This window comes from Odocoileus virginianus, chromosome 4, assembly GCF_023699985.2.
Source record: "Odocoileus virginianus isolate 20LAN1187 ecotype Illinois chromosome 4, Ovbor_1.2, whole genome shotgun sequence".
In the NCBI taxonomy this organism is placed as follows: domain Eukaryota; kingdom Metazoa; phylum Chordata; class Mammalia; order Artiodactyla; family Cervidae; genus Odocoileus; species Odocoileus virginianus.
In genome coordinates, this window is record NC_069677.1 from 37,005,565 (window position 1) to 37,030,672 (window position 25,108).

The 25,108-nt window shown below is 42.4% G+C and overlaps 1 protein-coding gene and 1 non-coding gene across 8 annotated transcripts in view; both read left to right on the forward strand.

Annotated features, from left to right (window-relative positions):
• Positions 1-1,677: 1,677 nt before the first annotated feature.
• TNIK (TRAF2 and NCK interacting kinase) overlaps positions 1,678-25,108 on the forward strand; it is a 389,309-nt gene continuing 365,878 nt past the window's right edge. The window contains exon 1 of one of the 7 annotated variants that reach the window (XM_070466423.1): positions 1,678-2,153. In XM_070466423.1, coding sequence (XP_070322524.1) covers positions 2,097-2,153 — 57 coding nt within the window. In that variant the 5' untranslated portion in view covers positions 1,678-2,096. The remainder of the gene's footprint in view (positions 2,154-25,108) is intronic. The other 6 variants (XM_070466420.1, XM_070466421.1, XM_070466426.1 and 3 more) reach the window with 6 other exon arrangements.
• Positions 10,002-10,108, forward strand: LOC139034891 (U6 spliceosomal RNA). Its single transcript, XR_011487469.1, has one exon. It is a non-coding gene; the product is annotated as a U6 spliceosomal RNA (small nuclear RNA).

Below are 25,108 nucleotides of genomic sequence, written 5' to 3' on the forward strand. Positions count from 1 at the left end.
TCATGTGCTTGGAGTTTTAAAAATAGTTCAGTTCATAGATCTCAATACCTGACCTTAATGATTTTCTTTGAACACTGAGAAAATACACTAGCTTGTCTCTAGATTTAAGGTAAAAAAGGCACAGAGAAGGGAAAAAACAAGGACGATGAGAAATGATAGGTTTTTTTTTTTTAAATGTCATTTCGACATTACATATTGGCTTACTGTAGGTTACTACCTTGAGCTGGACCATTTTATTAGAAAATGAGAGATCAAATCAAATGTTTGGAATTATGACACATTTAAACATACGACGTTTTAATGGCAAAAGCTCCTAAACGGTTGTGGCCACTGAAATGTTGGAACAATTTTCAAGTTTTCTGATGCACAATGCATATAAACAAAGACAATATTATTAATAAAAACAGCAGAGTGCATACGGAATGCTGCTCGAAAGTCCTGAGGAACTAACTGCATTGACTTCCATTCATTCACTCAAAAGCATCATTCTGAAGCTGATATCCACACTGCACAATTAAAAATTCCTCAGGACACTTGATCAGGAGAAAATTCTCATCTTAGCAGAGATGGAGATAATGCCTTCAAAGCTACAACTGTATTTGGGGGAAAAGCTCAATTTTAGCCTCTCATCCTAGGTATTTCGCGTGGCCAAGGCCGGAGACGCGGCTGGGGGAAGTGACTCGATATACCGGATTACAGAATATCAGGTTTACCACTGTAAACGTTCAGCCTTTAAATTCGAAAGCCGGTGCAGTGAAATCGCTCTCACGCCGTACATCTTCTGGATTACATCTTATCCGCCAGCCAAACTTTCTCTATTAACCTGGGGAGACGAGCAGCATAAACGCAGCCGGAAAGGAAAATGCAGGGACCGGAGGCGGCGTGAGCTGCCTTAACCCACGTTGCCTTCCGAGTTACCTGAAGCATTCAAGCCACTGCACCCGGAGAACAATTCTCGTTTCAATTCGGTCGTTTCCGTGGGGGAATTGCGGCAAGGACAGGTCCTGGGTGTGGCGAGACCAAGAGAGAGCTCAGATCGCGCGACTTTCCTGCTTCTGGCAAACCCTTCCAGCCCCGAGGCGGGCAGTGACCGGTCCCGCAGAACTGACATCCTGGATTCCGGGGACCGCTGGCGGACCCGACCCCGCGGCAGTTGCAGATTTCCGAGGCCTGGGGGGGCGGCGGGCGGCTGGGCGCCCACACGAGTGCGCTTCTCCCTCATTCGTTCCGCGGCTGGAGGCGGATCCCCTTCTTTGCACACAAGTCCTTATATGCACCGGTTGCACCAGCCCGCGCTACTCCAGCCCCACAAATAATTAATGGTGGAGGGAGGGCGTCGCTCTTTTTTTCCTCCCCTCTGGATTTTTATTTTTTCACCGCTGGAGCATTTGAACCCTGCGGAGAATCTCTCAAAATGCGACTGAAGGGCCATTTTGCCGCAGGGCACGAATTGGACACACAACAATAAAAGCCCCCTTGTCCCTGCGAGAAGCACGGCAGGGTTCCGGAAAGGTCTTCAGATGCAGCGCGACGAGCCCGCAAAGCCCAGGCTGGAAGGGTGTGCGCCCCTCCCCCACCCACGTTGGTGCGGAGGGACCCGGTCAGGAAGCGCGGCCTCTCCCCAGTCGGAGACCACGCCTCCTCCGCCTTTCCTCCACCCCCGCCCCCCCGCTTTACTCCTCCCAGGAAGCGGTGATAGACAGTTTTGTGTGGCTCTCCACCCCCACCCCCCAGCTGAGTGGAGGAGTTGATGTGTCTCATTATAACAGCCAATGCAGCCGCCATCCACGCACAAGCAAAGAAGCATGTCCCATTTAAATACACCCACGCAGCCCCAGCGCCCTTAGCCGATCAGGGCGCGCAGCCCACACGCACCGCGGCTCCAGGGCTTGGAGATCCGCTCAGGTTGGGCTCCCGGACCCGGAGGACCGCCGCGCGGAGGATCGCTGTGGGAGCCGGGGTGGGCGGAGGAGGCTGGGCCCCGGGCCTCTGGCGCGACAGCCGCGTGAGGACACGAGTGAGATAGACCAAGGTGGAATTTCCAAGGGAATAGCTTCGGGGTGGTTTTGGTCCATCTCTCCCGCGAAGAAGTCGACATGGCGAGCGACTCCCCGGCTCGCAGCCTGGATGAAATAGATCTCTCGGCTTTGAGGGTGAGCGGAACATGTTTTCTGATTTCTTTCCAGTGTTTTGGGTCAGAGTGAGTGGGCTCGGTGCGTGGACTGGGGCTGGGGCTGGTGGGCAGGGGCGGGCGAATGCCACGAGAGGGAACCTGGATTCTCGTGTTGATTCAGGGGCTGCCGAGGTGTTCTGGGCTGAGCCCCCACCGCAGAGATTGTGCGGTACGTGTCCTCCTTTGGAGGGAGCCAGACCTCCCCCCGAAAACCCTTAGAGCTTATGCCAGTTTCATCTTAGACCGGTGTAAGAGCATTAAAATGAAAGGCGCGTGTGGGTGAGAGTGTGTGTGTGCATAAGCCCCGATGCCAAGGCTCTAGACCCCACTGTCCTTTTCTGTAAAAAAGAATAACAGCAGCGTGAATAAAGGCACTGGCTCCTCACGTTTCCCATCAACCTGCAGGAGGACATTGTGAGCCTGACTGGCTCCACGAAGCCGAACCTGCCGCCCTACGGTAGGGGCAGCTCTTGCTGTGCCAGCCTTGTGGATGGCAATTGCCTCCCCTTCCCCCTTTCCTACTGTTCGCGCCCGGACCGCCTCTCGGTGCTCTCTGAAATGCCGCTCCGCCGCTCACCTTTATTTATGGTTTTAACTCAGCCCTGCCTGTGCTTTCTGACTCTGTGGCTGTGACATTTCAGTTTTATGGATGAAGTTAAGCAGGTGAAAGGGATGTGTTTGTTCTCTGCTTTTCCCCAATCAGACCGGAACTCCTGGGAGTGTGTGTGTGTGTCTCTGTGTGTGTCTGTATCTGTGGTCAGCCCTTTGTAAAGCACCCCGGGTTTAATTTACCCTCTCGTGAATTGCCTCGGACGCCGTTTCATTGTATTGACTAAGACATCGCTGATACAGAATCCATTTTGCTGTTGTTTGGAGATCGGAATACCAGGAATCCTGGTGCCGCCTCGACGCCTCCCCACCCCCACCCCCCAATCCCGACACACTCCTTCGGGGAAGGGGGCTGAGCTTTCTTGCCATATTAATTAGATGCTGCCTGCCGGGAAGGGGGTGAGGGGTGCGGGGTGGGGGTGGCAGCGGCACTGGGGGTCTGAGTAGGATTGTCTACCCATCTTGAAAGGGCTTTTTCCTCTCTTGACCCCCCCCCCCCAAAAAAAAAAACAAAGCGATTGTATATACTTGAGGCCAGGAGGGTTGGTGAGACGGAACTCATGGTGGCTCTGAACACAGACAAGGAAGGGGTGAAGCTTGGAAGTTCACACGCCCTCCCGAGGAGTACATTGTTAGGTGGATGCTAAATCTTGGGATTATGTACTTGAATCTTCAGTACTTTCCTTGACATTGCCTCCTTCTCCACGGTTATTTTAAAGAACTCCCTTTATGGTCAGAGTGGTACTTTTTCTTTAGTCTTGTTAATGCTCCCTCTCTGTTTACCCCCCTCTTTCTTAACTCCTTACCCTCTTCTCCTTAATCCTTCCATCTCGTAGGTGAGGTTTCTTCGAGGCAGTCAAGGGGCTGAGAAGAAACAGAGATGCCATTGGAAATGGCTTTTTTTTTTTTTTTTGATAGTTGGGTAGCAAAAGCTCATTCATGCGTTATTACAGTAAGCTGTCTATTTCCCTGGCACGGAAATGCCACAGTGAGAGCCCGCGCCCCCCTGGGCAGCTGGGGTGGGGGTGGGGGGTTGGGTAACAGGGTGGGTGCTTTGGCCAAGTGTGTGGCTTCCTGCTTTATAGACTGTGTGTGTTCATTTGCCCTACTTTCTGCGCTGGGAGTTGCTGCCAGCGGGTTAATCAGGTGGATGGATGGCCCAGACTTCTGGGTACGGGAGAGTGGCAAAGCTGAGGAGGGGATGGGGAGGGGGAGTCTGAACAATGGGCAAGACTTGAGATTTCCCTGAGCCGGAATCTCAGCATCGGCTTCTCTAACGGATAGCGCTGTGATGTGATTTGAAGTTGGGCTTGATCTAGAGGTGTTTCTTGTGGGCTTTTTCCTGGGGAAGGTTTTCTCAGATGCCAGGCACAGAGCTCGCAGGCTTACGAGCAACCACACGGGCTCACCTTGCTCACGGCCGACATGGAGTGCGATTCACACATGGGAGACCTGTGCTCCTTAGATCAGCCTTAAGAGAAGATATTTTTGCACAATTCACTGAAATTTCTCTTCCTGGCTTGGGCTTCAGTGCTTTGACACTGTATTTCTGCCTGCAGGAGGTATGGAAAGAGAGAGGGCTCCAGCTTCCAGCTCGTTCAGAAGATGGGAAACTGCTGGCTGGAGGATTTAAATGTAGACGTGGGGACAATTGCATTCTGGAGGGCTGGGGTTTGCGAGCAGTCTGGTGGTAGGTGAGCTGGGCAGATCCAGAGTTGAGTCCAGAGGCTACAGAGGTAATCTCCTCAAATCAGAGGCCAGACCATCTTTTTCTGTCTTACTAGATAAGGAGAGATGGGCTCCTGTATAGATGAGAGGTCTCATTTGTTCCTAAATCCTCAGGAAAGCCTGCCTGCTGAGAACTTCCTGGGGAATGCCTGACCCCTGAAATGCAGCCAAGGTCAGTGGCATCCAGGAGAATTCGCTGCAGCCTCACCAGTCCCTTACTCTTTTGGTGGCTCTTTAATGTACACAATCAATGCCCTTTTTGTAAACTCTGTGCTCAATGCATTAAAAGCAGATCCTGTCTGGAGAAGCCTTTATCCTTTCCCACTTTAGGGGCTTATTGTTCTCAGTGATCCCAGATTGAACCCAGTCTTAAATTTTCCCCAAATAGCAACAATGCATAATTTAGACCAGAGCACCCAGCGACAGCCCTGATGACTTAAATTATGCAAGATTTGGATGGTTTAAGAAGTCAGAAAAGAGAGGGTGGTTAGAAAAAAGGTGATCTGAATCCGGTTTGATTAGTCTTGATTTTTAGAGCTCTAAAGATAAGCTAAGTCTTGAGGGAAGGGAATGGCTTCACAAATTTAGAGCTGGAAGAGAATTGTAGAACACCTAGCCGCCTAACCACGCCTTTCATTTAATGCTCTGGAAGCTGAAGCCTAGAGAGGTGAAGTCCATTGCCCAAGGTCATACAGCTCCATTCCTGTTTGGAGGTGGAGTGAATGGGGGTGGAAAGAAGGGTGGTTTGGGGAGGATCTAGGTTCCCTGACTATCTCATTCAATGCTCCTTTCTGTAAGTCACTGTCTGTGGCTACATTTTCTGCAGAGAGGCAGAGAGAAATTATTTCACTAGGGTCATGGGGTTTTATTTATCAAAAATAGAGAAACTGCTTCATGCAGATGAGTTCATAAAACATTAAACCATGGAACCTTAAGGTATCTTTGGAATTCATCTTGCCCAACCTCCCTTCAGTTTCTCCTCGGCAGGCAAATGACTGAATCATCTAGGACAGATGGTTGTCTCTGTAACCCTTTTCCATCTAAACATATCTCTTGGGGTCATTCTAGATATACACATTATTCAGATGTATCTGCATGCAAGGTGTATAGAGTTCTATATATGTTTTGTATGATGTATGTGGATACTTATATTCTGTATAGTATTATGGATATAAATGATCCATGTGGGTGTATGAAATGTGTGTATACATACATAGGCAACAGAAAACAATCATTCAAACGTAAGGCTTGAGTCATTCTTCCTTCAAGATATGACAGTATTAAAAGCAATGTGCCACCAGTATGCTTTATTACATAGGAGGTGAGGTCAGCCCAGAAAGCTTTTTGGAGATTAGCATATATCTGAATCTGAGCACGTTGGCCGTCCTTAGCTTGGCCCACAGTGTAAGGCAGTCAAGGCCAAGATTGGTCTCTGCTGACTTCATAGTCTAAGTTTCTGCCAGGACTCGCACTCACTTTTCTCTTTGAACAGAATTGGATGACCTCTGCTTGTCTTTTTCCTTTACCCCTCATTCCCTCTGGTCCTAACTATTTCTTTCTCCATCGAAACCTAGATTTAAGAATTGACCTTATCTGGAAGACTTGCTTGCATTCTTCCTGCTACACTTTTTGCACTTGTGTTATAAACCATATAGGGTTTTCTTTCTACCTGCTCGCTAAACTGAACACTCCGTGGGGCCAGAGGCTAGGTTTTGTTCATTTCTGAGTCCGTAGTCCCAATTAGTTGAATGAGTGAGTGAGTGAAGTGGACAGAGCACTGGGTTCTATGCTCATGTCTTATTGAATTCTGTGACGTTAGATGAGTCCTGTATCCATAATTAACTAAAAATGAGAATGATCACAACTGCTTGCCTTCCTCATGCACCGGTTTCATCAATAAAGTATTTATGGCAGTGCTTTGAAAACTGTAAAGCGTTACACAAATATGCTATTCCATGATTAAATAGAATTTTATGGGAAACTTGATTCCACCAGCATTTGATCCCAATGATTGTATGTAATAGAAAGGGATCCTGAGAAAAAGATATTGGAATATTGAGAGTTCTTTTTCCTTTTAATGTACTAGTGTGGCCTTATATTGACCTCTCATGGCCTATAGCCGATCCCCTGATGGCCTGGCTTGACCTTTACTTCAGGTGAGTTCAGCCCAGAAGCTTTTGGAGATTGGTATATTTCTAAACCAGTAGCAAGTATCAGCATCTTTCATTAAAAACTTTTCTTTTTTAAAAATCTTTTTCTCCTCTTTATGGATGAAACATTATTCAAATAAAAACATATTGTGCTTGTGCCTTTTCAAAATTTGTGTGGGGGTGGCGTGGGGGAGGGAGGCTGAGCCTGAAATGATAACAGCACTAGTCCTGTATCTAAAACCTTTTGGTTAGAGAAATCTTGACCATTGGTAATTCATTATCCCAGAGTATTTATTTACATTTGGTCTTAAAGGAGAATTTAGTAAAGTTGCATGAATTGGTAAGGTAACAGTATCTTAAAATGACAGTAGCATAACAGTTTTTTAATTAGATACATGTATTGTTTTTTAGAGGTATTAAACAGGTGTTTTCTCTGCCATGATGTTGCCTCATAATAAAGTAGGGTGTATTGGTAGTTTTCAGAACATCAGAGAAATATGTATAACCGTTTTCAGTGTCCATTATTAGCTGGATTAATCTTTGTACAAAAGCTAATGTAAGTCATGGCTTGCTGTTTGCCAAATTAGCAGGTTAGGAGGTTATGAAACATTTTGTTGTTGAAAGAATACCCAACATTCTTCCTCCATGGGTAGATCATGTTTCCCCCCTTATCTGTAGGGCTCTTTGATAATCTTGTAATTTTGAGTCTTGCCGGTTGGCCCTTTCTTCTTTCTGGCCTGCAATTAATTTTCCGTGCCTTTCTTGTTCTACACCATTCCTTCTTTGAGTGATAATGTTACTAAGACTCACCCAGTTTTGAGCTACCGTGATCGGATCATGGCGTCTATGTCCAGCTGGACAGAATCATGCTGAGTCTCTGTGTCTCATAGAATTTGGGATGTCCTGTGTCTGAAAGATGCTTTCCAATCGGTTTTTCCTTTTCTGTAGGGAAAGTAGCTCTATGCGAACAGAGCCTGAACTAACAGTGTGCTGAGAATTCCAAGAAAATCTGGGTGATATTTTTGAATGAGATGTTATTCTGCACATATAAATATAAGGTTCCTAGTGGAGAGAGAGGGAGGACTTAAATAGAAAATGTTGGATGAATTCCGCTTATAATTTCTTCCCTTCTGGTTGGAAGCTTATTTCCCTATAGAGAAAGATGATTCTCTAACCACTTTTTTTTTTTTTTTTTTCGCATACCCAGGCTGTCTCCACTTGTCTCAAGGGGGTGCCTGGAAATTCTCAAAACATTTATTTTACCCCAATCTTAAAAATCTTCCCTTAATATCTATTGCATGGGTCCCCTTGTCTCCAGTACTCCTGCCGCAGTTACTGTCTCCTGGGCAGCACACTTTTCTCTCTACCTCTCCTGGCTAGTCGCCCTTGTACACTGTAGCCATGTTAGTCGGCCTAAAATCACAGTTTCAGTCTGAGTATTTTTTATTCATGGCCTTCCCTGACTCCTCACAGTCTACAGACCAAAGACTAAACTCTTTACATCAAGACCAGTTAAAATTCAACTGGGCACATCACCATGCCCTTCAGTTTAACAACCATTCCTTTTCACCTGCTACAGGGCATAGCTTCCTTCTCCCCATGGATGCTCTTTAGGGGGTTGCTGTTTGTTGTTTTGTCGCTAAGTCATGTCTGACTCTTTACAACCCTATGGGGTACAGCACACTAGGCTTCCTTTTCCTTTGCTATCTCCAGGAGCATGCTGAAACTCATATCTCTTGAGTCAGTGATGCTATCCAACCATCTCATCCTCTGTTGCCCCCTTTTCTTCCTGCCCTCAATTTTCCCCAGCTTTGGAGTCTTTTCCAGTGAGTTGGCTCTTTGCATCAGGTGACCAAAGTATGAAACTTCAGCTTCAGCATCAGTTCTTTCAGTGAATATTCAGGGTTGATTTCCTTTAGGATTGACTGGTCTGATCTTGCTGTCCGGGGAACTCTCAAGAGTCTTCTCCAGCACTACAATTCAAAAGCATCAATTCTTTGGCACTCAGCCATCTTTATGGGTCCAACTCTCATATCTGTACATAACTACTGGAAAAACCATAACTCTGACTCTACAGACCTTTATCAGCAAAGTGATGTCTCTGCTTATTAATACTCTGTCTAGGTCATAGCTTTGCTTCCAAGAAGCAAGCATCTTTTAATTTCATGGCTACAGTCACTGCAGTGATTTTCAGTTCAGTTGCTCAGTTGTGTCCGACTCTTTGCGACCCCATGGACTGCAGCACGCCAGGCTTCCCCTTCCATCAACTCTGGAGCTTGCTCAAACTAAGGTCCATCAAGTCAGAGATGCCATCCAACCATCTCATCCTCTGTCGTCACCTTCTCCTGCTTTCAGTCTTTCCCAGAATCAGGGTCTTTTCCAGTGAGTCAGTTCTTCGCATCAGGTAGCCAAAGTATTAGAGCTTTAGCTTCAGCATCAGTCCTTCCGATGAATTTTCAGGACTGATTTCCTTTAGGATGGACTGGTTTGATCTCCTTGCAATCCAAGGGACTCTCAAGAGTCTTCTCCAAGACCACAGTTCAAAAACATCAATTCTTTAGCTCTCAGCATTCTTTACAATCCAACTCTCACAACCATACATGACTACTGGAAAAATCATATCTTTGACTAGATGGACCTTTGTTGGCAAAGTAATGTCTCTGCTTTTTAATATGCTGTCTAGGTTGGTCGTAGCTTTTTATCCAAAGAGCAAGCATCTTTTAATTTCATGGCTGCAGTCACCATCTGCAGTGATTTTGGAGCCCAAGAAAATAAAGTCTCTCACTGTCCCTGCTTTTCCCGTATCTGTTTGCCATGAAGTGATGGGACTAGATGCCATGATCTTAGTTTTCTAAATGCTGAATTTTAAGTCAGCTTTTTCATTCTCCTCTTTCACCCTCATCTAGAGGCTCTCTAGTTCCTCTTGACTTTCTGCCATTAGGGTGGTGTCATCTGCATATCTGAGGTTATTGCTATTTCTGAAAGCAATTGCCTACTTTATTCTTTTTTTCTGTACCTGCTACCCCAACATCCGACATTCCAATGCCACCTTTTCCACAAAGTTTTCCCTGATTCTTTCAGATAGAAATGATCCCTCTGACTTGTAAATCCTCTTTGAACTGACCTTATACCTGTTTTTGTTTTTGTTTTTTTTAGATCACTGTTTTCTCTCTTGGATTTTATTTACTATTAGACAGCAAGCTTCATTAAGGCAGTGTGTACTTTTGATTTTCTTAGGAACCCCACTTGGATGACCTCTGGGCCTCCAACGTCTGGATAATGTAGGCTGTTAATGGAGCAAAGCCTGCTAAATTGTTAAAAGTTTGTTTTAGCGTTTCTTAGTGCTCGCTTCGGTAGCACATATACTGAAACTGGAACGATACAGAGAAGATTAGCATGGGCCCTGCGCGAAGATGACACGCAAATTTGTGAAGCGTTCCATATTAAAAAAAAAAAAAAGCGTTTCTTAAAAAGGGGGTTTTCTTGGAGATCCAGTGGTTAAGACTCCACGCTGCCACTCAGGGGGGTGGGGTTCGATCCCTGGCCTGGGGAGCTCAGATCCCACATGCCGTGCAGCTTGGCCAGAAGATTTAAATAAATATTAAAAGAAAAGGTTTTCACCGTTCTCATTTTAAAAGCATGTGATCATTGCAGAAAACTTGGAAAATGGAAAAAAAAGCAAAAGTCATTCATGATTCCCAGTGTTAACTACATGTATGTTTTAGTACATAGCCTAGTTTTTTCCTGTGCATGCTCAGTTATGTTTGACTTTTTACAACTCCATGGACCGTAGCCCACTGGGCTCTGTCCATGGGATTTTCCAGGCAAGAATACTGGAGTGGATTGCCATTTCCTCCTTCAGGGAATCTTCCCGGCCCAGGGATCAAACCTGTGTCTCCTTCATTGGCAGGAGGATTCTTTCCCACTCAGCGCCACCCAGAAAGCCCCAGTTTTCCCCTATGCATAGCTAAATAGGTAGTTTTTAAAAATTAAGATCATATTGTATATATTACCTGCAACTTTTAAAAAATAATCAGCCTTTTTGCACACTATTAATTTTTTTCTATACCATTATTTAAAAAATTATGTTGAATTTAAAACTTATGTAAAAGTTTCTGTAAATACTTATGTATGGAATGCGCATACGTTGCTTGTGGGAATGTAAAATGGTGCAACTCCTTTGGAAAATGGATTGGCAGTTCTTTAAAATGTTAAATAGAGTGTTACATATGGCCCTGCTATACTCCTAGGTATATACCAAAGAGAACTGAAAACATATATCCACACAAAAACTTGTTTTTAGTAGCGTTATTCATAGTAGTCAAAGAATTGAAACAACCTAAACATCCATTAATTGATGAATAAATAAATGAAATGCATTATATCCATAAGATGGCATTATTTGGTAATGAAAGGAAGTGTTGATTCAGGCTGTAACATGGATGAACATTACGCTAAGCGAAAGAAACCAGACACAAAAGGCTACATGTTATATGATTCCATTTATATGAGATGTCCAGTACAGACAAATCCATAGATACAGAAAGTAGATTAGTGGTTGCTGAAGCTGGAGGAAAAGGAGGGTGGGAAGTGACTGCTAATGTCCTAATATTAGATATTAGATAGTGGTGATGGTTGTTCAACTCTACACATACACTAAAAACCACTTGGATACTTCAAAAGGGTGAATTTATGGAGTATGAATTAAGTCTAAGTAAGATTGTTATTTAAAAATTAGGCAGATAGTACAGTGAGCCCCCACTCATTGTCATCCACATATATCCAATCTTATTTAGTCTTCATCCTATCCACTTCCTCCCCCATCTTATTTTGAAGCATTATGCCCTTTTATTTATAAATATTTCAGTATGTATTTCCAGAAGATAAATATTCTTAAAATGCATAACTGCAATACTGTTATCATGTCTAAAAAATTAGAATATAATTTTTAATTACTTCAAATATTCAGTGAGTGTTCAAACTTCTAATCATGTTTTAAGGACTACTTAGCATTTTACTGTGAGGATACATCATAAAATATTTAATCAATTCCTATTGAAACTTTTGGTTATTTTAAACTTTTCAGCTTTTGTAAGTAGTACTTTGAAAATCAAACATCCAAATTTATGTCCTTGTACACAGTATTTTAATATGTTATGCATTAGAGTTATTTATCCTTATATTAATATGTAAGTATTTCTAGACATCTCTGTTTCCTTAGAATAACTTCTTAGAAGTGCAATTTACAGTGAAAGTTACAAATGATCTTTAAGGCTCCTGATGTTGTCAAATTATCCCCCAGTTTCCTGTGAGGTAAGTGTACAAATGAACAGATGAGGCTTGGAAAAAATCAATTCATTTTTCAGAGGTCATAAAGCCTCTAAATGGCCAAGCTTACAACTGATCTGCCCCAAAGCCAAAGCCCATATTAACTCATGTGGCCAGCATTTGACTCGTGGACCTTGTCATGACATCAGATTTATCTGATGTGTTATCTCCTTGGGTTCACAGATTATCCAGAAGCCTTTCGTTTCAGGCACACGATCTCTTTGATGAGCATAGCTGTGTTTGTAGTGCTATTTCCAAAATATTTCTTCCTTGTGATTTTCTTTTTTTTAAAGTAACCAAGGTTAGCTTAGAATAAATGTTCCTTTTTTTGTCTAAAAAGCATCAAGTACAAGCCACTTGGGGGTTAGTAGTGATTTTCTTTTACATTTTGTGTAAGGTATGTTTACATTTAATTTGCCATTTTCTTTGGAGAGATATCTGCCACTTGTCTGGAAGGCATATGGAATCAGATTCAAAGGTTTCCATTTTTGAAAGCAGTGAAGACCACGGAGTTTGCAATTATTATAGAAGATGGCAAGATGGGAAGACATGTTAGAACAGGAGCCATTCTCAAGCTTTTATCTACCAGATAATTATCAACATCTGGACTTAGACATTTTTTTACATGGATAAAGATATTTTAAGATTACAGTGGAGAAAATGGAAGATGGAACTGGCAGCCAAAAGTGTAGAGTCCTGTGTTTCACCCACCGTGTACTCTCCACCTGGTTTATAAGAAACTATGAAAACCAACATAACCTTGTGGTTCTCAGTCTTATGGAGGCTAACAGTCTCTCTTTACTAAATTTTATAACATAATCCTCCATTTAAAATGCCTATAAATTATTTATACCTAGGGTAAAAATCTGAGCTTCACATGCACATGGTTTCATCATTTTTACTTCTAGGTATTTTTTTTTTTTTAAGCAGCCTGTAATCAAATTATAGCAGTGTGGTGGGTGGAATAGATTGTAAGCAGTAATTGCTAACTGTATTTAAATAATAATATTTAGCATTTATAGAGCACTTTATATCTTCAAAGTACTTGCAAACATTATCTAATTAAGTACCCTCTCTGATTATAATATGGATATAAATGTACTTAAATCCAGAACAGGGTCATGAGAAACGTATGCATTTAAAGTTAATGCTTGCTAGGCTTTAGAAACCTATACGCTAATTGGTGAGTTAGATTGGGGTTCCGTTGGATTGTTTTTGTGCATCTGTTTGTTCAGCCTCATAGCAAAGTCAGATTGTATCAGTACTTTATCAGTGCTTCTGCTTGATATCTGACCACTGAGGACTGTTGATCATCGCTCTGGTCCTTACAGACCGTAAAACATTCACGATATAAATAAGCTTTAAAATGGGCTCTTTCACTACATTTCATGCTCTGGTCTCAGATGAAATTCTCATTAGTAAGTGCAATGAAGTGGGATAGTGTGAGGGAGAATGGCTATGCATTGTGGTTTAGTAATTTCCATCTGAGAAAAAAATACATTAAACTGCACGGTAGGATACATCATAAAGAAACGCACTGGAGAAATGAAACATCTTGAATCTCACCGCAGTAATGACTTCTTGCTGTTTTGGGCACATGTCTGTGTGTTGTCCCCTTGCATATGTGTCCTGTGTTGGCAATTTTGAGTGTTTGGAGCAGGGACCAGTGTGGCTTATCCAGTAGATGCTAGAGAATTCTGCAGCTGGTGGAGTCTCAGTAAATGCTGCCCTGTGCATTGTGATTTTCTAAGAGCTGGTTGATAGGTTAATTGCCTAATCAGTGGTTCTCAAAGTGAGATCCTCGTTTCAACAGCTTCAGGATCATCTCAGGTCCTGCCTCTCTGACCTACTCTGGAGGTGGGAACTGGAAACTCTGGGGCAGGGTGGGGCGGGGGTGGGAGTGGGGGGTGGGTAAGAAGCCCTTCAGGTAATTTTGATGCAAAGTTACCACTGGCCTAAATGTTTTGAAGACAGTTTCCTTCTTTTTTCATGTTGGCTTATTCATTCATTTAATATTGATATTTATTGAGCATCCACTGTTTACTGTGTGGAGGACATGGTGATGAAGACGCAAGAGAATGCTGTCCTCATTCATCTTATCCTCTAATGAATGGGAGAAGTATACGTAAATCATAAAAATGACTTACTAAAAGCAAGTCTCTTTGGAAGAACACAGAATATATCCACAGAAATTTGAGTTTGCCTGAAAATGTTGCAGAGTAGGAAATAGTGATTTACATAAGGTAACTGCAACTTTTTTTTAAGGCTTATGACTTCGAATTGTGGAAAGCACATACTTTTAGGAATATGAACTTTAAAACTTAACACCAATTGAATAAAAAAAAACCTTTCACACTAATACTGTATTATATTTGTATGAAGTGTTTGTTAGAAAGGGGATACTTAAAATAGTATAAAGTATCAACTGATGACATTTCAACTGATAATCTTGGAGGGTTGTTTGAATTGTCATTTATTGTTGTTAGCAAGTATGTTCATGGGGCAGAAGAAGTCCCTTCTACCACCCGTAATCAAAAAGATGCATCCTTTTGGCGTTCATTCCTTGTTTTTCCCTATAGATCTGTAGGGATTCAGTTTATAGCCCCAGAAGGTGCTGACATTTGCCTAGAAGCTGGAAAAAAAAAAAAGAATTGTATTCATAGTCTCTTTCAGTCCTTCTTTTGTTTGCAGTCTGAAATCTTTGGGTTGTTTATATTTTGAGACTTGGAAAGTGGAATGGATGTTTGGAATCTAGACAGGTTAGAGTTTCCTTATCGAGAAATCCCATAGACATTCCTTGTAACATCTCTTACCTAGCCACAAAGATGCCCTATGGTGTTATTTAATCTACAGTTCTTAGATAACACAGTTTATATTGCATGTCTTTTTATTTGGGGGAAGGTTGATGACGATTATGGTAGTTAAGGCAGCTTTGTACACAACTCGATAGTGAGCATGTATCAAAATTTTATTTCATACTCACTGTTGGGGAAGATGCTTTTGAAAAATTGACTTCAAAGACCCCTCTTGGAAGACTTATTTTAAAGGAAAAAGAGATGATTATATAATAATCGGTAGACTGGATATTAAAAATATCTGGATGAAGGTGACTGAGTTTTCTGCAATATTGACAGTTAAGGGGGCATACTCAACTGTCTCAGAAGGTGTTTTAATATTATTAAAATATCAGGTAATTGTGTAGCATTTAGATCAGAAATGTTAATTGCTCTGTGGATGGGGGAGTGAATTAATTGCGTTATTCAAGAGGTTCTGTTTGGGATCAAGTTTGGGACAGCGCTGTTTCTAGTACTGGTGGTATCTCAGGCTCTGAAGTAACTATGAATTTGAAATGGCTCTTTTGCAGCCATTTGCATGATTGAAAGGGCCCTTTGAGTTTGGGAGTACTGTGGTTTTCTATTGGAACTCCTAAGACTCTCTTTGAGGCCAGAGATTGGGTAGTCTTAAATTTCCTAAGGTCAAAGTCAAGTGTTTGCTGTTCTGAAAAGGCCACTCCCTCTTCTTTCTTCTTTCAAGTGGTGGCTCTAGCACCAGTGAGAGAGAATACAATTTTCTTTCCATGCGAACAGATAAATAAAAGCACTGCTGAGCTCTCCTGCAGTTTTATATCCAGATGCTGTTCTGGGAAGAGACACTGCATGCACTCTTTGGTTTGAACAATATGTATGTATGCTCTCTCTGTGAGTATTTTAAAGATGTAACTCGTGCTGGTATTGTAGTCATCATTTCTTGAATATAAACAGCTTTTATTTTTGGAGAAGAACAGATGTAAAAGTGTGAAATACAGAAGTCTACACATTTTGGCAGGGGTAAAGAGAGGAGGGATAGGGTTGCTTTAAAATCATGGTAACCCAGTCTTAGTTACTCCTTTGTTTTCCTTAAGTGACTGAAAAGTAGCAGGGGAAATCTCCTGGAACCTGACCAGCTGGGTACCTAAACCTCCACTTGGCTGATCGCACCAGAAAGAGTGCTAGTCGGTAATTAGCATGGGTCCTACTAGGTTTTCATCTCTAGGAACAGAAAAGGTAAAGAACCCGCCTCACAGTGCAGGAAACATAAGAGGCGTGGGTGGGTTCAATCCCTGGGTCGGAAAGATCCCCTGGAGGAGGGCATGGCAATCCACTCCCGTATTCTTGCCTGGAGAATCCCATGGACAGAGGAGCCTGGTGGGCTACAGTCCATAGGGTCACAAAGAGTCATGACTGAAGTGAATTTATCACGCACGCCAAAGAAGGAAAACTGGAGGTGCAGAGAGGCGATTGTAGACATTCAGTGAAATTTATATGACACTTAGAGTAAAATACTAGAGAGACACAGATCCACGCCCCAGACAGGGGAGTTATCTTCTAGATTGGAAATGTGCTTGTGGAAAGAAAGGGTCTCGGAGCTTGTGTCCCTCTGAAATCTCTGAACCAGAGCTCTTGCCAGTACTCTGGGTGCCGATCCCCTCTTTGAATTTGTGAGTCTGTTTGTAAAAGGTACCTGATGTTCTCAAAGCAGCAGGCCCTTTCCTGTGACTATTCTGTGTCCCCTTGAGGCCAGGTCTGTTTCTTTTCTTTTCTGGAAGCAGAGTCTCCTCTTTGTAGCCCATCACCTGATATAGTACATTGCATCGGATTTAAAGAAATAGTTCCCTGACCTTCTTTTGTATTCCTGGCTGTGGTTGCTGCCTTCTGCAAGTTTCTGCTGGTTTGTTGGGTTCACAGTTAAGATTTTGTCCTCCCAGAACACATTCTTATTTGTCATGGTTCTTTGATAACTCTCCTTTGATAAATATTTTGGTCAAATGTTCTGTGTCTATATGGGTTTTTTGATATTGAGTTTTGATACTAAATGATTTCAGGCATGTTTCAAATGAACATCTTTGATCATTTCTTTTCTAAATTCTCATGAATTTTGGAATGCAAATGAATTATAAGGCTGCAGGAACTCCCTAGTTCACAGACATGCTAGTTCCAATCTTATTCAGGCCATGTGCCGTAATAAATGTGAGTCTGGATTTTAGACTATACTTAAGAATGTAGAAAAACTGGAATGCTTGTACGTTGCTGGTGGGAATGTAAAATGTTAAGTCATGTGGAAAACAGTTTGGCTGTTTGTGAAAAAGTTAAACATAAATTTATTATATGACCTAGCAATTCCATTTCTGAATAGCCACCCAAGAGAAAGGAAAACATCTGTCCAGGCAAAAACTTGTATATAGCAGCATTATTCATAATAGCCCAAAGTAGAAATAACTCAAATGTCTAGCAACTGATGAATAGGTAGACAAAGCATGGTGGAAGATGATGGAATACTTTGGGACAGTAAGAAGGAATGAAATACTGCTTCATGCCATGACATGGATGTGAAAGAAGCCAAACACAAAGGACTGCATGCTGTATAATTTCATTTATATGAAATGCCCAGAAAAGGTGAATCTGGAGAGACAGAAAGTAGATTACTGGTTGGTTAGCTCTGGAGAAGAAAGCAGAGAGTAACTGCAAATGGGTGTGCGGGATCTTTTTGAAGAGATACATTCTAAAATTGGATGGTGGTAACATAAGTGCATTATACCTCAATAAAGCTGTTAAAATGTAATATGCCCAAGACATTACTTCATAGTTGGACCAGCTCCATACACCATGAGGGCAAATTCCCTAGTAAGGTTACTCTGGTATTGCTAGGAATGCCTTCTCTTCAACACCTTGAGGGATGGGGACTCTGGTCTTATCTTCTATTTTCTACTTACCTTCATGTCATTCCTTATTCTGAAAAGCTTCTAGAACTTTATAATTGTTATAGTAATTTCCTTCAAGATAAGGTCGATATAACTTATCTCTCCTTCCAAAGAAAGGAGGACTTTGGAACCAGGACTAAGGTAACTACTGTAATTCCCCTTATCCACTGGGGGATGCATTCCAAGACCCCTCGTTAATGCTTGAAACAGCCTAGTAGTACTACCCTTTTTCCTATACATACCTACCTATGATAAAGTTTAATTTATAAATTAGGCAAATAAGGATTAACTATAATAGATCATAAAAGATAGAAAAATTATAACAATATATTATAATAAAGGTTATGTGAATGTGGTCTCTCTCTCTCTCAAAACATCTTGTTGTACAAATTTATTGCTTTTTCCATCATAATGAAGGATTCATCATGCACTGTGGCCATAACTTTTGCAATCTGAGGTGCAAGAGCAAAACTAGCCTGAATTTCTTTTTCCTTCTTCACAATTTCAGAGATAGAAGATTTGTTCTTACTATAGATTGTAGTAACCTCTGCATACAGGAGGTTTTTTTCTTCCTTATTAAGTTGAGGACTTTCATCTTCTCACTTAAAGGAAGCACTTTATGGCTTCCTTTAGCACGTGTGAAAGACCAGCATGACTAGTCTTGCCTTGTGGGGCCATTCTTAAATAGAAGGGTTACTTGAACACAAACACAGCGATAATGTGACAGTTGATTTGATAAAGAGGTGGCGACTAAGTGACTGAGGGACAGGATAACACTGGACAGGGAATGATTCAGGCCTCGGCAGGATGGAGCAGGATGGCGAGATTTCATCATGCTACTCAGAAGGGTGCTGGATTTAAAACTTAGGAATTGTTTATTTCTGGAATGTTCCACTTAATATTTTCAGACTATGGGTAACTGAAATCACAGAAATGGAAACTGTGGAGAAAGGGGGACTACTATATTCCTTGTCTGAAACCATTTGTTACTGAACTTCTTTTAAAATATTTTAGGCTGGGGCTCACCCTGCGCTGTCCCCTCTGCCTAACTTCTCCAGTCCCTACTGTTGACAGATAATTTGTCTCCCTACTCCTTCCCCAAAGGAGACTTTAATCTCTACAACAACAGGACCTAGGTTTTGTTTTTCCTCATATCTAATTGTTAATGAGATGGATGAATTCTCATGATTTACAACATGTAACCAGACTCTTTAATTTAGCAAGGGCTTCTCTGATTTATTTAAACATTTCCCACTTCTTTACAATATCAGCAGTCACCACCCCACTCCCTCTCGAGACACTTACCCAGTGTTTTTCACGTTGTAATGCATGGTGGAGTGAGTTAAATGGGTTGCAATCAGCTTTGGGAAAAAAATGTATTAGAATGTTGTAGAAAAATATTGCTGTGTACATACTGTATTGTGTATGAGTGTGTGCGCAGAATGTATTTCTTTAAAGGTATGAGCACTAGAAGTGTGAAGTTTGCTGCTCTAGCGCAGTCCATAGGACTGCATAAGATTGATTAGAGGGATTTTCATATGCGGGTTCTCATTCATTAGTTGAACCAGGGTCCCACTGATCCATACTCATATGCCCTCCCATAATTCAGATGCATGTGTTCTGCATGCTGAGAAACTATAACAAATCGCAGTTGCTAGTTGCTAGCCGACTTAGGCCTGTTGTTCATTTCTGAAATACCTGCTAGGTGATAGGAGCAATGCTATGGCCCTGGACGCAGTGGTGAACACAAGAGCTACTGTCCAGCCCGAAGCCTGAATAGCGCAGGCTGTGGGTTCTTCTGCTTGGGAATCCCAACCCCCATCTTTGCTCCACCAACTCTGTGATTGACAGCTATTTATCTTTCACATTTTAACTGGGATGAGTTAAACACTTGCTCTGCTACTCTTTGTAGAGTTCGATGACATTGGTGTCTGTGTAGAGATTGGAAGAAGATGAGATGCTGAAAGGAGCTCTGATCAGTTGAGGAAAGGGATCCTGAGAGCAGAGAAGCTGAGCTCTAGGGGTGACAGTGGGGGGCTGAAAGGGCTAATTGTCACTGAGGAATGAGTTGCTGAAAATGACAGGAGCCACCGCAGCTGTGAGAGCAGCCACTGGGAAATGTGGGGAAGGGAAGGAGCTCTAGGACTTCCCAGAAATAGCAGCACTGGGTAGGGGCTCAGAGCCGATTCTCACTGTGGTCATGCCTCAGGCTGGCATAGCCTTGATATCAAACAGAGACAGAGGAGATGTCATGGACACGTCATATTATGCACAGGAAAGCTGTAAGGGGCAGCCTGCAGGCCTCTGAAGTCTGATGTGCACCAGTGAGGTTGAGGAGTGTGTGACCCCTGAGCAGGTGGAATACGTGGTGGATATTCATGGCACCATTGGAAGCTGAGCAGAGGTTTAGCTTTTGGCAGCTGCTTGTGCCAGGTGCTGAGCCAGGGGCTTGCAGGCAAGTGGTGCAGGCTGGTGACTCAGGCTTTGGTCAGGGCAGAGATTTGGTCCTCAGCTTTGCTGCACCCGGAGGTGATGTAGTCAGGGTACCAAGTTCCAAGTCACACAAACGCATGGATACACCTGACAGCAATCTGCAACATAATTCGTATAATAATGATATCAGTTTTAATATCTACTGCCCTTTGAGACCACTTGCCACGTGTGAGACACTGGGCTGATTATTATGAAAGTCTAGTCTTATTACTGTGGTTGCTTTTTGTGTTATATACGATATAATTATTCTAATTTTACAGATGTGGAAACTGAGGCATAGGTTATGAAACTTGTTGAAAATGATGGAGCCTTATTTCAAACTCAGGTTGGTCTGATGTGGATGCCTCATAATGCCTATCACATAATTCAGTGATGGGTATATTCTTAGAATTAGCCTGTGTGGATCCGCAGCTTCACTGTGCACTGAATGGACAGGGGTCTTGTTTTATATTTAGTGTTTTTAGTCTGTTAGAGGAAAGACTGTGATACTGGCGAATGAAACCTTAAGAAAGTGCAGTGACTCCAAAGAAATTGTAAAACCCATGTCTCAGGAACCTGTGGGACTAATGTTGGCCTTATGTGAACCCACATAAGATCTTAGAAGGGCTTCTCCGGTAACTCAGACAGTAAAGAGTCTGCTTACAATGAAGGAGACCTGGGTTCGATTCCTGGGTTGGGAAGATCCCCTGGAGAAAGGAATGGCAACCCACTCCAGTATTCTTGCCTGAAGAATCCCGTGGACAGAGGAACCTGGCGGGCTACAGTCCAGGGGGTCACAAAGAGTCGGGTGCGACTGAGCGACTAATGCTTTCACTTTCAGGGTCTTGGAAAGGCTTCCTAGGTGGCACTAGTGGTGAAAAACTTGCCTGCTAATGAAAGAGACATAAGAGACGTGAGTTTCATTCCTGGGCCAGGAAGATCCCCTGGAGGAGGACACGGCAACTCACTCCAGTATTCTTGCCTGTGGAACCCCACAGACAGGACTTTAGCCCTGGCAGGCTACAGTCCGTAGCATTGCGAAGAGTTGGACGCTTTGCACAGGGTCTTATAAAGTTCAGTGGGAAGAAGCGGAAAGGAGTTCTGAGATAGTGAAATGGCCTTTAATTATTGCTTTTCTCTCTCCCCTCAGACTTTAAAGTGGTTCATTAACACAACAGATCATAAACCTCTTTATAAGCACAGGCCAGGTAAATGACACACGAGTGAGTTTTTATTGGTGACAAGTCACAGTGAAGGTACCGCAGTTATATTCACGGTTTTGTTCCACGGATTCAAAAGGCACAGCCTGTTGGGCAGCTTCACCAGTGACTGACTAGCAGGGAGGCAGGGTGGAGGACGTTGTGTTACATTGTGGTACCGGAAAGCTCGCTCCTGGTTAGCATTATCCATCGCTTGGATTTCCTCAGCACCTGTCTTCTGTGGCACATTGTGGGCACTCGGGTATCTGCAGGATGAAGTCATCTGAAAACATTCTAAGTTGACTTTGGAGAAGTGTATGAAAGAGAAAGATTCTCCCTCTAATCCAGGGGCATCAGATGAAGTGCCAGGGTTGCCTCTTGGTGTAGTCAGCAGATGATACGGGGGTTTCCGTGACCTAAGAAGAGCTGGGAATGATGGGAGTTGCATCAGTCTTGGCAGTAGACTCACATTGGCCTCTCTGCTGTGGGAGAGAGTTCTGCCCGTGGCTGATCTGCTCTGGGACACAAGGAAGGACTGAGCTATTCTTTATTAGCCAAGTAGCCTGAGTATCTCATGTGGCTGTTAAATCCCAGAGCATCCCAGAAACTGAGAGGTATTAGCCTAGAACTAGGTCTTGGGGGCACAGGAAAAAAGCTTTTTTCCTTTGTCTATGCTGACATCTATTTTTTCTTTTCAGTTTCTAAATATTGATTAGCTTTAGTGAGTGTTTTCTGGCTCTTGTGGTCCCTTTCTTACAGACTTTGGGAGATAAGGCCCACGGCAGTTCAATGGCATTCAGGGAACAGAGCAAGCTAGAAGAGAAGCTTTATTCATCAGGTCTGCAAATTACAGTTCAGTGACAAAAACTATTCCCATGTCTCCAGGTTCTCTATTGGGTACTGCCTGTTAAGCTTGGATAGTTTTTTCTTCAGACTGTTGCACTTCACAGTAATTAGCCAATATGACTGTAATAGACTCTGGCTTCATTGTATAAAATCTTTGAAATCAAGTGTATGAAATTGACTCTTCCTTTCTCAGGTAATAATGAGTAGAAATTCCTGCTATAAACTAGCATTAATAGAGTCTAGGCTTTTAAAGGCTTTGGGGCTGTAATAAAAGGAGAGGGGATCTGGCATGGACACAGCCACGCTTGGTTTCATTCTTTTTGAGGTGTGTTGAGATTCCTGAGAACCTGGCCAAGTGATCCCAGCGTGTAGATGCAGGGAGGGCTATGTGAGAGGACTGAGTCCTGGAAAATATGGTGAAGTGGGGTAGGAAATATCCAACTTGTTCTCAGTCCTTCTAGAATCAGGGAATGTCAATGAATAATGATGGCCTCTGGCATCTGGTTAGGCTTCTCCAGATGACACCTTGGCAGTGAATTCAGCCAGAAGATTTTTAGCAGGTCCACGGAGAGTAACCTACGTGTGAGGTGACCATGACATAAGTTGGGCTTATCTCATTTGTTTTGAGTCACAGGAAGCAGAATGGTTAGAGGTTGCATCAGGAATCGGACTCCGGATTTGAGTCCCGGCCCTGCAGCTTAATAGCTTTGCAACTTGGGGCAAGTTATGTAAATTCTCTAGGCTTTTCTCACACCTGTTAAATGCAGATAATAATAGTACACCTAGGGATATTGTAAGAATTTTTAAAATGTATTATAGTACAGCAGAAGTTAACATTGTAAATCAACTATACTTGAATAAAATAAAATAAAAATACATTTCATATAAAGTACTTTGCACAGTGCTTGCCATGTTACAAATACATGCATAAAATGTTTAACACATTCAACACCAGCATCATTTTTTCAAACAATTGGAAAGCCCATTATGGATCTGGGGCAACTGGGTGTATGTAGGTAGGTTTACAAGGTATAGGTTCTGCCCTCAGGAAGCCCAAAATAAGCACTAGAAACAGAAAAGCAGCTGACTAACAAACACTGTTGTGATAGTTTCAAGAGAACAGTGAAGGGACTCAGACATACATGTATCCATGAGAGATTCTCCCTTAAACTCCCCTCCCATTCAGCCTGTCATATAACATTGAGCAGAGTTCTATATGCTGTGCAGTAGATCCCTATTGGTTATCCATTTAAAATATAGCAATGTGTACATGTCAATCTCAAACTTCGTAACTATCCTTTCCCCCCATCCTTTCCCCTGGCAACTATAAGCAGATATATTTGGTAGGAGCAGTGGGGTAGATGACTAGTTGCTTAGGGGCGAGAAAGGTGGGGAAGTGGACCAAGATGTGTACCATGTATGTACATGTCAATCCCAAACTCCCTAACTATCCCTTCCTCCCATCCTTTCCCCTGGCAACTGTAAGTTTGTTCTTTAAGTAGAGAACAATAATAATTCAATGTGTTTGGTTACAAAATAGGTATACCCAAATCACTATATATACAATTGTGAGTCTGTTTCTGTTTTGTAAGTTCATTTGCAGCATTACTTTTTAGAGTCCACACCTAAAGAATATCATACAATATTTCTCCTTCTCTGTCTGACTTTCTTCAGTCAGTATGACTATCTCTGGTCCATCCGTGTTGCTACAGATGGCATTATTTCATGCTTTTTGATGGCCTAGTGATATTCCATTGTATGTATGTTCTACATCTTCTTTATCCAATCCTCTGTCAATGGATGTTTAGGTTGCTCCCATGTCTTGGCTGTTGTGAAGAGTACTGCGATGAAAAATGGGTTTTTTAAAATAAGACTTTGCCTATCCTGGACCTGGAAATCATTTGTAAGACTGCGATGCTTAGATTTGCTGCAGCCACTTGGGGATGCAGTCATGAGGGGAGAGTTTGGAGGGTCACAGGAAAATGGACTTGGGTCCGTGCATTGTTGGGCAACTGCATTAATCAGCTCTGGAACTGGCCTGACTCCAGACTTCATATAATGCTGGCCAACAGTTTCCTTATTGTTTAAGTCACTTGTAGTTGTGTGTTCTTTTATTTGCAGTTGCAAACACTATATGTATGCAAACACTATATATATATAATTGATATACATTTCCTTTAAAGTCAGGGACGATAGAAGGATGTTAGGGTTAAGATAAGGACCAATAATGATACATAATGTTTTGGAAATTTTAGCCAGCAAGACAGAAGAGAAACATGAGTTATAAATATTAGTTGATAGGGACAATATTGTCATTTCATACAAAGTGTTAGTTGCTCAGTCATGTCTGACTCTATGTGACCCCATGGGCTGTAGCCCGCCAGACTCCTTTGTCTATGAAATTCTCCAGGCAGGAATACTAGAGTGAGTTGCCATTTCTTTCTCCAGGGGATCTTCCTTCCCTAAGGATCAAACACGGGTCTCCCGAGTCTCAGGTGGATTCTTTGCCATCTGAGCCACCAGGGAATGGGCATTTAAAACTTAGGAGAATCAACTGAAAAACATTATTAGGGCAATAATAATTCAACGTGGTTGGTTATAAAATAGGTATACCCAAACCAGACAAAATAGCCAATTATAAAACACATTAAAAAATAATACCTTTAAATAATGACAAAAAATGGAAAAATGGGAATAAATTTACCAAGAACTCTGTAGGATCTGTATGAAGGAAAATGTAAATCATAGCAAGAAGCATACTGAATTGAAGACTTGAACAAATGTGGAGTACCCCATTTTCCCAGATAGCAGACTTAATTAGGATGAAAAGATACTGAATTTGTTTTAGGACTTGACAAAATAATTA